This window comes from Pocillopora verrucosa, chromosome 13 (assembly GCF_036669915.1).
Source record: "Pocillopora verrucosa isolate sample1 chromosome 13, ASM3666991v2, whole genome shotgun sequence".
Taxonomy (NCBI): Eukaryota; Metazoa; Cnidaria; class Anthozoa; order Scleractinia; family Pocilloporidae; genus Pocillopora; species Pocillopora verrucosa.
In genome coordinates, this window is record NC_089324.1 from 13166053 (window position 1) to 13181549 (window position 15497).

General features: G+C 36.5%; 2 protein-coding genes across 2 annotated transcripts; one reads left to right on the plus strand and one right to left on the minus strand.

Moving 5' to 3' along the window:
- Positions 1-163: 163 nt before the first annotated feature.
- On the minus strand, positions 164-10095 carry LOC131776207 (cyclin-dependent kinase-like 4). The gene is made up of 11 exons (XM_059092380.2): positions 9928-10095; positions 9486-9770; positions 6468-6589; positions 5739-5811; positions 5289-5379; positions 4584-4781; positions 4023-4105; positions 3700-3750; positions 3176-3295; positions 2425-2512; positions 164-1922 (listed from the first exon to the last, which is right to left on the minus strand). The coding sequence occupies exons 2-11, from the start codon at positions 9651-9653 to the stop codon at positions 1867-1869; spliced, it is 1050 nt and encodes a 349-aa protein (XP_058948363.1). The 5' UTR covers positions 9654-9770; positions 9928-10095; the 3' UTR covers positions 164-1866.
- A 2198-nt stretch (positions 10096-12293) lies between these two features.
- Positions 12294-13584, plus strand: LOC131776260 (RING finger protein 151-like). The gene has a single exon (XM_059092429.2). It carries the CDS (start codon positions 12456-12458, stop codon positions 13341-13343), a length of 888 nt encoding a protein of 295 aa, XP_058948412.2. The 5' UTR covers positions 12294-12455; the 3' UTR covers positions 13344-13584.
- The last annotated feature ends 1913 nt before the right edge of the window (positions 13585-15497 follow it).

Here is a 15497-nt window from a genome sequence, read left to right on the forward strand (position 1 = left end):
TCAGTGAGGAGGACAAAATGATGGCGCTCATGTAATTCGTTATGCAGCCCGTGTTCCTTCGGGCGCAATGGCTTACGGAATGTCTCATTGTGACTTGCATGTTGACCAAATTAACAAAATGTTTAGTACTTTTTTTTTCCCCTTGGAAAAGCATAAAGATATCTGTATTCTCGAATGGAGTTTACCATCTGACTGTGATATCCCAGACAATGGTGAATGCCCTGGTTATAACAAGCCAAAATTAATATTTTGTTGAACTAGATATTTATTCCCTCGGAATATTTATAAAGAAATACTCGTGTAATAAAGGACGTTTTTGAAACTCTTGAGTAACACCCGTGCTTACCAATCCGGGGTTTTTCCGGTACTAACCTCATACCCATTCCTACCGTGTAAATGTAAGTGAATTGTACAACCGCTTGGCCTCGAACGGTCTGAGTACGAGACTGACCCCGTACTCCCCCGTTCTCCCCCGTTCTCGTTGATTGTTCCTTTCATAATTTGACATTAAAAACGCGCAAATTCGAAAAACCGTTACGGTTGAATTGTGTCTTAGTCAACGTTTATTTACCGACGTAGAGGTAGATAACTGTTTTAAATATATACCACACAGATATTAAAAAAAAAAAGGGTTTATTTTTTCCAAAATCCCGTAGAATGGTCGTTTATTAATCTTTTGACGCGCGGTTTTGTCTCATTGGCTGCTCGGAAGAGAATACTACTTGCTATTTACCTCCGAACTAGCTCATCAGCGTGCGCAAAAAGCACTTTTCACTTGTGTGGTATATACTAATGCTAGTTATTCTATTGGCCAGTCCTTCTGACTAGGTGGATACGAGCCCGTTAATACACGAGGTTGATATGAGTCACATCACGTGATAAGCTCATAGAATTCATAACTGTGACCCTCTTCCCCTTTGAAAAAATCCTTGTAAAACCTTTAACCCATAGGACTGATTGGCGTCTACTTTCTCCTTACAGTATCATTACTGAATCCAGCATTTATTTCATGAGATTAAACCAGAGAAACTCTTGACAAGTTAAATTCTCCATGTCGGCTCCATATGAAATGTTTCAGCTAACAGGAAGTATTCAGAATTGAGTTAATATTCAATTAAGGCTATAAACCACCAAAAAAAAAACCAAAAAACAGAACTGAGCCTGTTTTTCACAAAAATTCGGAAGAAAATACATAGTCAGAAAATTGGACCTAAGGTTCAACCCCTTACATTGTACAGATCCTTACCCAAAAATTTAGATAAACTGCACCACATTGGTGGCATTATCCTAGTTACAAACCCCTTACCAATAATTTAACATAGCTATAAATACAGAGAAAAAGACTTTATAGCATCAAATATTTCGTTATTAATTGCAATTAACGACCGCGCGTACATATTTTGCAGTGTGCATGTCATTTCCATAGCTTAATATCTGCGAAACAAGTAAAAGTAGCGATGATTTTAGATGTAACATATTAGCGCAAATACTGCGTTCAGAAATTGCCTTTGAGTAAGCAATTAGTCTCCTGTACAGCGGTTCCTTAGGATGTCGCGCAACACTGAAAAGAAGCGTCTACTTTAGAGAGCGTTCCGTGACGTCAACATGAACGGCGGAAACTTTACCGAAATTGTTTTAAGGGTTCACGAGAAAATCCTAGTTTATGTTATTACAGTAAATTACCTATTTTCCCCCCTCCCCTTTATTTTGTTAACAAAGAGGAACATATGCATCGATACATTCCCCCTCCTCCCCCGCTAAAAAACGCCCCGAAAAACCCTGAGTGTATGCTACACATACACTATGAATACATTACTATTTATTATCATTAATAATAATTGATATTACTGTTAAAAAATGTGATGGCTAGATGGAAGGAAGGTGGTCCAACTTGCTCAGTTTCGTTTTGTCTTTGCCTTTGTCTGAAGAGGAAGCAAAACAGCATTTTGAATAAGTTGCCAGGTTCAATACAACCAAACACGTCAAGAAAAAGGGCAGGAAAAGGAGTGCTACGGAAACTAATTAAGAATTTGATTGTGTTCGAGAATTCCATCGCGTGAAAGTTTGTGAGGGCTTAGCCCATTTTGAGGACCACGCATAGACTGTAATTCAATTGTTTATGTATAAATCTACGAGTCGATGAAATAATAGTGACGAAGATTGTTCAAGACGGAAAGGTTGTTTGGTTAAGGTGCAGGTTCTTACAAAACTGCTCATGGGAAAGGAAACAAAAAATAATTACAGAAACAAATTTGAAGTTTTTCACGACTCTGCACCTCGCTCTCACAACAACAACAAAGATCGAAGGCGCGCAAAATGCTTGTCCCTTAAGGGACCTGGTACAGGTAGGCCAATCTCAGCGTTCCATCGGACGCCAACATTAGCATTAGCGTTGTATGAAATAGAAACATGTTGATAACTCACCTGTTCTGTCTGGCGCGGGCGAGTCAGTAGCGAGTTGGGGTAAGTGATGTGATGGCGGGTCATTATCCAGCTGAGGTTTATTTCGAGGCTGAAATATGATGAAAGTATGGAGCATGAGAATCCCACTAAGATTGCTTACAATGTATGTGGTATGCCTCTTGGAGTAATTTGTATCACCCGCATGAGCTATCATTTTGCAACTGTTTAGAACTGCAAGCTAGTCTTCCAGTGACCAGTGAACGCTAGCACTATAATAAGACACAATCGAGGTTACAAGATGCGGTTTTCTTTTGGTCATGCGGAGCATTTCAACTATCTTTCAAATTCGATATACTTGAGAGCTTCTGTTTAAGAGAGAGAGAACTTCATTCAAAAGATGGCCACTTGGCCTTAAATTGACGCCTACAAATGAGGAGGAGAACTTTACTCTCAGAGTACGCCAAGCTTTGGAGCAATTTTCATCTGAAAAAAAATTCATCTGAGCGTCTAAAAGAAATCCGACGTTGGTTTGGCTTTACTCGACTTTGCTCTGACTGGTCCAGGTAAACTCGCGTCATCCTATCAACCAATCAGATGCAAAATTAAAAACAATCGCGACTCGGTCATTCGCGTTTTCCCGCGCTTCAAGTAGTTTGCTTGTTTTTACTTTGAGTTCTCATTGGTTAATGATGATGTAAACCATTGTTCTGATTGGTCGCTGGGATGACTTTGGCTTTGCTCTTTTTTTTTTAGGCATTGAGTTGCTTCTTACCCGCGTTTTTCTCGTTTTGACCGGAGGAGGCGCCTTCATTGGTTCGTAATCGTTGAAATATTCGTGCTTCTGGAGTTCGTCGCAGGAATATCTGAGGCTCGGTTCCATTGCAAAACAACACTGCAATAAAAAGAAACTAGTACAAAACTTCTACTATAGACACAAATCGTCGTTAAATTATAAAAAATAATCTTGGAATGAATGAGAAATGAGTCTTAATTGTAAAAGAAAGTCGACAGAGATATCGGCTGTGTTAGAATCGTAATTTTGTGCGCGCCTCCATGTTAGATCGTGTGACGTACTGCGATCACTACTACTACACGATCCCAAGCGACTTCTGTGACCAAAAGAGATATTGATTGATAATACACGTACAAAAATATAAAAACAAATCTCGATTGGTTTTCACCAGATTTGAGCAGTACTAGGACACTAAACGTTATTTAAAGAGGCAGCCGCATGACGAGTCCATAGAATTGCGTTCTAAAGCACAGTCACAATATTTCATTATGTTCATCCCTTACCTTCATAAAACTCAAAGCTTGAGGTTGTTTAAATTTAGACTCTAACGGATCCTGAAGAGGGAAAAGACAACAACAACCAAAAGGGGACGAGTTAAAACAATACGAAAAATAACTCTGGGAAAATGAAGCAAGCAGTTTCTTCAAACACATACAGAAGAGTTGACCTCCTTGAATCTACGTAAACTAAGTCATTAAGGAATTGATCAAAACTTAGAAGTCTTAATTTTCCTAAAAAATGTCTGCATTTTTTTTTTTATAGGGGTAGAGAGAGAGTAAAGTCCTTGGCTTGTGTGACTACGTTCAAGTTTGAGTACTCCACCTACCGTTTCTTGAGGTTCTGGAATTGCTAATCCACGATAAAACTGATTTGCTTTGAAAATCTTCTTTTGATTCTCGGTTAGATCACCTGAAGGGGATACACATGAAACATGGGATTTTAAAAAAAAGGTACTCTCCCATAATACATGTTGGTATCTACCAAAGGGAAAATTGATAGACCAAAAATACTGAATTATTTGTATAGGTAACAACATGAGTTCAAGTGCAATTTGGTGTTAATAAGCATGAGTAAATTTTTCAAACACAAGTTAGCACAAGTAGAGCTAAAACTATTTGTAGTCTTTAAAAAAATTACAACTGCTTATCACACCAAATTGCATGTGAAATCATATTGTTACTTGTTAGTAATTTACATCAACAACACATCTCAGACAGTCACAACGGATGAAAATTGGCAACATGTGCTATTTGAAATTTGTACTCATTTTACAACTTTGCACTCGTGTTACTTACTTGTATTCAGAAGAGCATAATTTTTCTGTCTATTTTTACAAACAAAAGGTAAAGAACTGATAATAAATAACATTATTTGATAGCAAACATACCTAGTGTCTTTCTGATCAAGTACAACTGATCTAGATCAGATCTCCCAGGCCATAATGGCTGACCGGTAATGAGCTCTGCAAACACACATCCAATAGCCCACACATCCACTGGAAAGCTGTAATAAACATCACCAACCAGAAGCTCTGGAGCACGGTACCAACGTGTAGCAACATAGTCTGTATATTCATCATTTTTAGCTACAAAATAAGAACAAAAATGAAACCAAAAAAATTGCCCCAGTTTTGCATTTATTTTCCTGGCAATAATAAGTCTAAAAATCTAGCACACTTTATAAACCAATCAAATGCAGAATTAAAACCAATTCCAACTTGTTCTTTCAAGTTTTCCCACTCTTCAAGCAGTTGGCAAGTTTTTACTTCAGAAACCTTGTACAGGCTGATTGGGAAAAAAATTTCATCTAAATAACTTGAATTTGGGTCAAGGCAGGAAGAGGTAGTCTCAAAATCCATAAGGTAACAGGAGCGTTATTCAAGAAGAAAGAAGGAAAGCATGGCTAGTTATGGTAATCAATAAGACTGGTGAAGTCTCGAGCAAAGATCCTGAACCACTGAATTGAAATTATGCATGTATCTCACAGCACTACATGTAGTTATTGTACTGCACATCACAATGTGCATTAGGCAACAAAATAATGTCATTATGACCTGAATATTGCTAGTGCATAACACTTTTTCATAACTTACTTAACATTCTGGCAAATCCAAAGTCACACAGCTTTATAACCCCATCTTTTGTTATGAGAATATTTTCTGGTTTAACATCTCTGTGAATACACTGCAAAGAAACATAATTCCATTATAATCTATTGTTAAAACCTTTCCAGCATTTTCAAGAAAACAATGTAAAGAGAATAATGATTTGGTTCTTCTTATCTGTATACTAAGTGGCTGATGCTGGTTGCCATGTACTTTTAACCCTTTAACTCCTAGAAGTGATCAAAATAAAACTTCTCCCAGCAATTTCCATACATTATTCAGCAAACAGGTAATAAGAATATTCAAATTTATCAGGTAGAAGCTGCTATCTTAATCTAGCACCAAGTTCTCATAACTATAATTTACAAGCAAATGTGTAGCAGCTAGAGAGGAGAATTAACAATCAGATCTTGGGAGTTAAAGGATTACTTAACTTACATTGTGTGAATGACAAAAGCTTACAGCTTGAAGTGTCTGATAAGTGATCCTTTTGACAAGCTTTTCATCAACACTGAGAGAGAAGAAAAAAATAAAGAAAAACAACTTTAAAAAAAATTTAACTCAGACTAGTTGCAGCTATTATAAAATTTTTGATAGAAAGTAACTTTTACCCTTGCACCAATACATCCAAGTACATCAATGCGACTGTAAAGGGTAAATGAGTAAAATCAAACTGCATTTATGGCTACATGTAAGTAGTGATTAACATGCAACTTCTTCCTATAATACCCTCACAATATCTAGCATACAAGTAATGAGAATACTCAAACTTATCAGATAAAAGTTGTTATCTTGATCTAAAACCAAATTCTCGCACAAATTTACATGGAAATGTGAAGCAGCCAGAGGGGAGAATGAATTATTAGATCCTGGGAGTTAAAGGGTTAAACCTTGGCCACAACTTCTGATTCTTAGAGACATTCGTCAATTCTACTATTCAGAAACTAAAAATTATAAAAACATATCATAACTATTGGTGGCTTGTGTAGGGTCATAAATATTAATGAAAACCAAAATTAAACATTTGCTGCTGCAATGAAACACATTGAGGTGTAAAAGACATGTACAAGAAACTTTTAATATCATCCATGCATTTAGGTATTCACTGTTTTCAACATACATGAATGGACATTGAGCTGGTGCAATTAGTACAAATAAATTCCGTACCCTCTTGGATGAGCTTCTAACTCATTTAGAACTGTGTGATCACAATATTCAAACACCATATGAATCTTGTGTTTTCTTCTGAAAACATCCCGCAGGTTTACTAGATTGTGGTGTTTAAGTGTCTGTAGAGCACAAAGAAAAAAACCAAAGTTAGATCTGTTTATCAGAGGCAGAAGGAAATTGAAAGACTAGGAAGTAACATGAAAATATAATATTATTTGACCCTCTGCCCAATAGACAAACCCAGCTTTGAAAACAGTAATCTTAGAAGAATCTTCAGTTACTGAAGAAAACTAAAAATAACTTGGCTGAGTTATTTAGGGTAGATGTTAGAGAATGCTCCACTAACACAGTTCTCCTCTTATGACACTGAAAATCCCTGTTCTCCCACTAGCTGCCAGCTCTCACCCCTTGGGTTTGATTCTGAAAACCTATCCATTGAAAACTGTAATCTCATTCCAGCTGAAAAGTTTTAATTTAATGAATGCATGTAGCACCAAATGAAGGTTCATAATGGTACTGTTTATTATGTTGTAAAAGGTGGTTTAAAGTTTTAAGTCTGTGATTGAAACTCAGGTTTGTGACAATTGTAAATTGCTGCTTATAAAACCAGGGCCTATAGAACTCCATAAAGGGTTTTAGGAGGGCTTATAAGAGGAGGGGCCTATATCCGAGGGGGGTTATCATGAGAACAGAAAAGGGGCTTCCAAATGAGCGATAGGGGTGCCAATCAAATATGTTTTGCATTCACTGGTTTTCAATTATAGTAGGCCTCACAATGTTGTAAAAAGTTGAATTTATTTCAATACATTTGGAACAGAATCAAAATTAACACAAAAAAAACAACAACAACAAAAAAAATGGAACAAAACAAAGTTTTGACTTTTCCCTTCAGTTAAAAAAGCTCCAACTGATTCACAGCAGAGAACCTATCCTTCAGAATGAGAAAAACTAGACAGGGACTTACAGGTGCTTGGGCTTATTGCTTGGGAGGGGGAGGGAGGCAAGGATTATAATCAGCAGTTTAAGGTATTAAAATGAAGGTGACTGAGCAACACTTTCATGAGGAACTGTTCATTACCCTGTGCTAGGTTGTACTAAGTAGCTCAGAGCTAAGAGGGTGAACCATCTTAGTGTTTGATGACAAGTGCAACTTTTCCTATTAGTTTCTTAATGTCTGGTCTTAAAAAAATTCACTCCCCAAGAATTAAAAGATAATGAAAGGAAAGTTCTAGATCCTTTTGTTAGAGTCTGTCATCAAGTAAATAATTGAAAATGAGTGTCAGCTGTTTGTCCAAACAGCCATTCCTCTTATTCAAAGTTGACATATAAATAAAATTATCTATAATTAATTGCTGCATCCATCTAAATTTCATTTTGGTCTTTAGCGGTGGCTGCTTCATTTTATGCCAAATTACAGAAAATTGAAAAACTGAGAGTAGGGTTACAATCCAACATTTCTGAAGCAATATACAAATACCACTGAGTGAGCTACCCCAAGGAAATACACCTGCAAACAACAACATTAACTATTTGGGCTTATTCAAAACCCTTTCAATTGACTTTCCTCTGTGGCTAAAATTTTATATGCTTGATTTGGGAGTGATTAGCATACAGTAGTTTGTTGACACATTTGTGAAAAATGATCCTCCAATGAAAGAAATAGTGTATGAAGGACTGATATTTGCCATAATTTGTAGAATCGTTTTAAAATTGTTAGCTGCTAAAATACACAAGTGTATGGTATACACAACTGTTACACATGTGGGTAATAATATTCAAATTCTTTGTCATCTGTTGTATCATCTGCTTCAGTATAACTTCATCGGACAAAAAAAAATTGTGTAATCCAAGAACCTAACAAGTTTGATTGCTAACATCAGTGCTTTTTCAGTGACTATTCTTGACTCAAACAATGGACTTTGCTGAAAAAGAGGGACCGCTTGTAGTCTAGGTTTTATAAAGTAGGAGCCACTGTGATCTAAATTGGGATTTCTTGTTATTTCCCTTTCCATATTCCCACAAAAAAATCACTCCTCTAAATGCTTAAATACAAAAAAAGAAAAACAAAAAGGAATTTTCTTAAATTTCCTCTTAACATTATCAGTGCCATGGATAAAAATTGTAAACACGATCTGGTAGAGATCAGTCTTAGTTATCTTCACTTTGTAACTGTTTGAGAATAAAATTTCAACTGGGGTGCATTTGTCTCTTAGTTGAGATTCAACAACCAATTGATGATCATGTAAAGTATTATTTTGGTGAAGGTACCCTGATGAAGGCCAGCTGCCACCTACCACTATGGTGGTAAATTCAGAACTGATCATGTACAGAATATGACTCTTATATCCTAAAACATTTGCACTCCTGAACATCGGATGTGTTGTTGCAGTATAATCTATATTTATGGACTTCTCCTAGTACATATACTGCCCCACTTTTTGTTCTTTTAATAGTCATCTCACAAAACAAACCATCACTAATTTCCATTAGACAAAAATTTTAATCCCCTAATGTTTCCTTGTTTTTTTTAAATAGTCCGCAGAACATTTCCCTTGCAAGAATAACCTCTTGTTTCCATACACAATTGATACGTGCTTAATCTCGTGGTTTGGTTCTAGACTATAGTAAACGGATTATCAGATTGTCGTTATTTCTCTGGTCGTTACATGTATATTTTACCAATACCTTGCAAATTTTGAGGCTTATTATTTGCAAAAATGGTCAAATAATCAGTTACAACCTCTCCTATATCAAACAGCCCGCAGGAACAAAAATCCTTGCGCAAGGAAACCGACTCCTATTAACCCTGGCGAAATCAACGAAGATAGGCCCGACTAGCATTAATTGGGATTTGCAGTCAGATTAACATTCCACCCTGGTTGAAGGACTTTAAAATTTATTGCAGGCTATTAACAGACCGAACTATGCATTAAATGCTATGAATTTCAAACTTTGATGAGAAATTTTTGAGAGTTCACGACCACATCGCGAAAGCAGGTAGTAATCTAAACTGACCTTCAACATGCGAACTTCCCTCATTGCAATCTTCTTTATCAGCGGATCGTCTTCCGATTCCACAAACTTCTTGATGGCAACAATTTCCCCTGTTTCTTTATTTCTGCATTTAAACACAACGCCATATGATCCCTCGCCAATCTTTCCCAATTTTTCAAATTTATCCATTTGCGAAGATGTCACTTACTACCAGGAGCTAACGATCTCTGTAGTTATAGCATCGATCGGTGAAGCGAAGTCACAAATGGCGATAAAAAAATTACGCACACACAGTTAGCCTTTTCCCTGAATTGAAATAAAAAACATAAAATGCTTTAGCAAATATCGGCAATATCCTTAATGGAGCCATATCCATTGCGATCGCTGCAAATTCACGGATAAAAATCTCGCGCCGTTTAAATCCTTCGTAACTTACAACATGCAAACATGAAAAGATCTTTACCTTTTGTGGCTAAACCACTCATCGAACCAATGCAAAAATGCGCACCTTATCCAGTGTTCTACATAATCCAAGTACAAAGTTACGGAGCCGTAACTAGGAAGAAATACAACACAATATTGCTAATAGAGAATAGCCCAACTTCCTTCGGTTCTTTTCAACGAACGCTGTGACGCAAGCTGGATAAGTCACTACGGATCCTTACTGGGGAGTCGCCATGACAGCAGATCACGTGATCAGAATTTATAGGTCCGCAATAAATGAACACAATTTAAAAGATTTTTAAGAATCGTGGGAATTAGAAACTCTGTTGATGTTTATTTTCTTTATTTGAAGCGAAACACAGCCTGGATATTAAAAATTCGTTTCCGTTTTCGTTTTCATTACCTCGAAAGGAATAGAACTGTTCATAGATAAAAAAGAATTGGTTTCATTCAAACAACACCAAAGAACACTTAATAGCCCAAGAATTTTGGTCTACATTTTGATATTTGTTATTAATATTTCTTAAATACAAGTTATTTTATTATCTGATAATGTCTTTTCGCGATGTAATCAGTTATTTCAGCATTCTAAGGGTAGAAAGGGTGCAGATCTAAAAATTTTAAGTTTGTGTTTAAATTCAACTAAAATTCGTGAAACTCCTGTTTTTGCTAATGTGAAAAAACGGTTTCTCTTACAACATATTATCGAGCATTCACAGTTGAAAAAAAATTATACATTTTGTTTCATTTAGAATTCAGAATGCCAAAAAAAAATCAGTATAATTTCGAAGAGATTTTAGCGATTCATATACTGATTTTTGCTCTTACACTGTAAGTTTTATCCCAAACATTTATTAAAACGTACCTGAACAACAACTTTCTCTTAGTTCTATAAATTTTATTTCTTACTTAGAATATATATATATATATAATGATGATTTTGATACGGAAGTTCTTTTCATTTGTAGCTGGCACACTGCAATTTACAATTGGCCAGACCACTTGAAAACTTTCATTCTGTTTTTTTTTTTCCTCTTCTGGCCGCTTCTCATGCAACACGCAACACAGTCTACTCAAAGGCGCTTACGTCAAATTATGTACAAGAAATAAAAGGTTTGCATCAGAACATTCAACGCAAGAAAATATCTTTTCTATTTTATTTAGTTCAAATGTCGTCATTTTCGACCTCTGATACAAACAAGCCTTTTGATAAAACAAAGGATTCGTTAAGTTGTATCTATCCATGGTCCTTAATGACGTTTTATTTTTTGATTCGAAAAATTAAATGTCAATCATGTTTAACCGAGGTAATCTTAAGACTTTTTGTATCAATTTTCTTAGAAATTTCTGGAGTTCGACCATCAGTGAACGTCGTACAAAAGCATCTTGTTTTTTTTCACCTATTGTACTAGCAAACTTTTTTTTAAATAACATTTTGTTATCGTGATGAGTGTTGGCTACAGTGCGTGTTGGCTAAATAAACGTGCAGTGTGATAGGTTGTGACTTTGACTTGCAAATGAAGAGAAATTTACTGACATTATGGCGTTCTTGTTAATGGAGAGAGAGAGAGATAGATGCAAGCTAACCCTTTCAACCAAAGAAGCTATTCGGTGTACGGATTACGCCGGGATAGAGAGAAAGCTCTTAATCTAAGGGCTGTTAACCCTTTCACTCCCAAGATCTCATTAGTAATTCTCCTTACTGTCTGCCGTATAATTCTTATAATGTTAGTTCTGAGAATTTGGTATTGAACCAACTAATAATCCCCCAGCTGATATTTTTCTCTATTCTCATCACTTGTTTGTTTGATATTGTATTGATTTGGTAAAGAGAAATTCTGTCTTGGTCACTCATGGAAGTGAAAAGGTTTACTGCCCGAAATAAGCAAAGAACTGAATGCAGCTGTCCGTAATAATCACGTACAGAACCTTATTTTTTATTTATTACAGAGGTTTGTAATGAAATACGTTTGTGTGATCCTTAAGGAACACCACAACACACCACAAGATGGGAGATAAGGGACATTAGCGTTTTCTTCTTATCGTTTTGGTTTTCAAATAGTATTCACTTTTTGTTTTACTTTTATTTTGCACCTTGCTTTCTTTGATTGAAATGAAATATTGTAGGAGAGACATGTAAGATAACCTTCCAGGAAAGAGAAAAAATTTTCGATAATGGAAAATTTATCATTTTACCATATGTGCATTAGAGCAATAAAATTGCATTTTTATTAGAAAAAAAGGCTTTTCCGAAGACGCGATGTCTACGAACACATAGAAACTGCCAAACGGTGTTGATTTTTTTTGTCTTCCGTCTATCACCTGCTCTTTACATCTTTGGACAACCCGTCGCCTTCTAATGAACCACAAGCTGGGAAAGTTTCATTTATCAAGCAAGTCGCTTTTATTTCGAGTCGTGGTTTGTTTTAGAAACAAGCCACCCCGATAGCAAATACACTATTCATAGAAAATACGATCCGGCTTCGATATTGCTCTAGAAATTTTGTGGGCGTCTAAAGGTAATAGAACCTTAGTCATCGACGCAAAATGGGTTACAACGCAAATATTTTTGTTACACCGGTGGATCAAAACCTACTGTGCGGAATTTGCAAGGAAGTGTTGAAGAACCCACGCGCCATACATTGTGGACATACGTATTGCGAAGAGTGTTTAGAAAACTGGTTTAAATCCGCGAAAAACGTAAAGAAAACTTGTCCTATATGTCGGCGCGATGTGATTTCTTCCAACACCGCACCAGTTTTAGCTCTCACCGCATTCATTGAGGGACTTTCCGTGAAGTGCGAAAATGCCGTGAACGGTTGTAAAATGGTGTTAAAACTTGGAGACTTGGAGAAGCATTTGGAAAAATGCGGATTTACTCTGGTAGAGTGTAGTGGTTGTGATGAAATATTTAGTCAAAGTGATTTTCACAATCATCGCAAAAAATGCGCGAAGTTGAATGATACCGGCTGCTTCGATGCCCGTGTGCATGCCGAGATCGTAGCGATTCAAAACGAGCTCTTCAAGACAAAGAAGTCCCTTCGAACTTCCGAAGAAACCGTTCGAAGGTTGGAATCCAATTTGTTTGAATTACGGGTACAAAGGCGAATCCGAGCAGAGGCGACACGCGCCGAAGATTTCCGAGAATCCGTGTGGGATCCTGATTATTCATACGGATATTCACCTCGAAGCATTGTTCATCTTTCAACTTTCATTTCCTTTTTTTTGACTAACAAGCCACCTTACGTTGATAAAGAACGAATTTTTGTTTGTCTGAAACGCTGTTTTGATTTTTATCATAACTGCGCAGCGTTCTGGCAAGATGTCCACATGCTTTTGGCAACAGCATTGGCCAGTGGTTGGTTCGGGGATGAACAGCGAAAGACACTTGACAATTGGTTGAAAACTTTGGCTCGTGAACGCCTCTTGAAGTGAGTTTCGCATCATCTTGGGAAGGAAAAGTCAGTAAGTTTAATGACCTCGTTCACCATCGATTAGTCTAAACGTGTCAAATGAATAAATAAGCCTCAGACAAAACCGAGAAATATCCGTGCGAATTTTTCCACGTTAAATTCGTTAGTTCAGTAGGGATAAGAATTTTACCGCTGCAGAAGAATAGGTAACCTTGATTGCTGCTAAAAACACTGGAGTCTCTGAAGTAATAAAAAAACAAAAGAGTGAATAAATGAATGAACTAAATGAATGAGACGGTTTTTTTTTGTTTTTTTTCCTGGAAACGCCTCTGACTAAATAATAGTATGATTCGATCACGAAAATCGCAACAAACGCGAAAAGTTTTATGATCCAACTGTTTCTGGCACGTACCAGACCTCTCCCACTCGTGCTTCACCCATCAGTTCGAAACTTGTAGGCTTCTCCGCTCGAGCTGAAACGGTAACGAGACCCTAACAGGCTACCTCAGCATGGAAACTATTTATTTTTTGGTTTCTGGTGAACAAGAACAGTTTTTCTCTCATTGCTTATTACAAAACTTTGTGCGACCAAGCTGTTAATTCCTTTTTAAATTGCAGTAAGAATTTGCTTATAATCATTCATTGCTTGCCATTGCAATCCACCCATGATTGAACCTCAAATGACGAATCGTATTGTCGAAATTCGTGCATGTACAGCTGGAATGAAGACCTTTGCCGCACACAACTCGGCAAAGCATACATGATATCGGGTTCATTTTAAAATAGATGTGACTTTCAAAAAGATTGATCAAGCTTTCGCTTTTTTTTTTGTGAGGCACAGGCCTTCCAACAATTGCGAGCAAAAATCTTACCGCACAACCGGAAGATATCACGCTTATTAGTTAATTTTCATGGAGGACAATTCAACTCAGTGTCGTAAAATCAAACACATCAAGCAACGTTAACCAATCGGAGGAAGGTAAAATTTCACGACAGTTAAACCAATGAGGATAAAAGTAAAGGCAAGCGTACTGCTCAAAGGGCGAGAAAACGCGAGTGACGATGAAAGTCGTGATTGCTTTTGGTTTTAAATCTGATTGGTATAGAGGATGGCAGGAATTTTTTTTAACCAATCACAGAGCGTAGAAAAGTAATGAAAGTAATGATTGCTTTTGGTTTTAAATCTGATTGGTAGAGAGGATGGGAGGAGTTTTTTTTAACCAATCACAGAGCGTAGAAAAGTAATGAAAGTAATGATTGCTTTTGGTTTTAAATCTGATTGGTAGAGAGGATGGGAGGAGTTTTTTTTAACCAATCACAGAGCGTAGAAAAGTAATGAAAGTAATGATTGCTTTTGGTTTTAAATCTGATTGGTAGAGAGGATGGGAGGAGTTTTTTTTAACCAATCACAGAGCGTAGAAAAGTAATGAAAGTAATGATTGCTTTTGGTTTTAAATCTGATTGGTAAAGAGGATGGGAGGAGTTTTTTTTAACCAATCACAGAGCGTAGAAAAGTAATGAAAGTAATGATTGCTTTTGGTTTTAAATCTGATTGGTATAGAGGATGGTGGGAGTTTTTTGAACCAATCACAGAGCGTAGAAAAGTAACACCAATGTAATCCTTGGTTAATATCAACACCCAATTGTAAACTTCTCTAAATAATACTCGATGGTTAGTCAGAGAAAAGCGCCAAATAACTTGGATGTACCCTTTCAATTGGTCTTAGTTTTCAATCTAATGAATTGCAAGTTGTTGTTGCCGTTTTTTTTTCTCTTTTTTTCTAAGCAATAAGAAGAGTTTTCTAATGCAAAGCTAGTTTGCATCGGGGCTTTCTTTAAACTCTTAGTTGAAAGCTACCTTCATTGCTATGTACATCTTCCACTAATGCTTTGAAGAACACATAGAGAATTGACATATTTACCGAAGAACTGGACTACTTCCTTCCTCGTTTACCATAGTAACCCATGGTAGTTCAGAAATATCCCTTTCATCTTATTAAGAAAAGTAATCAACACCTTTTGCGTCAAATTCTAAATATTCGTCTCAAGAAGAGAAAAAAATGAATAACATCCTATATTTCAAATAAAGAAATATAGAAAGCTATCATATTTCTCGTGGTACGCTAAATTCTGAGGTAAAAAAGGGGGAAAGGGAGTCCTTTTCGGTTTGTGATCA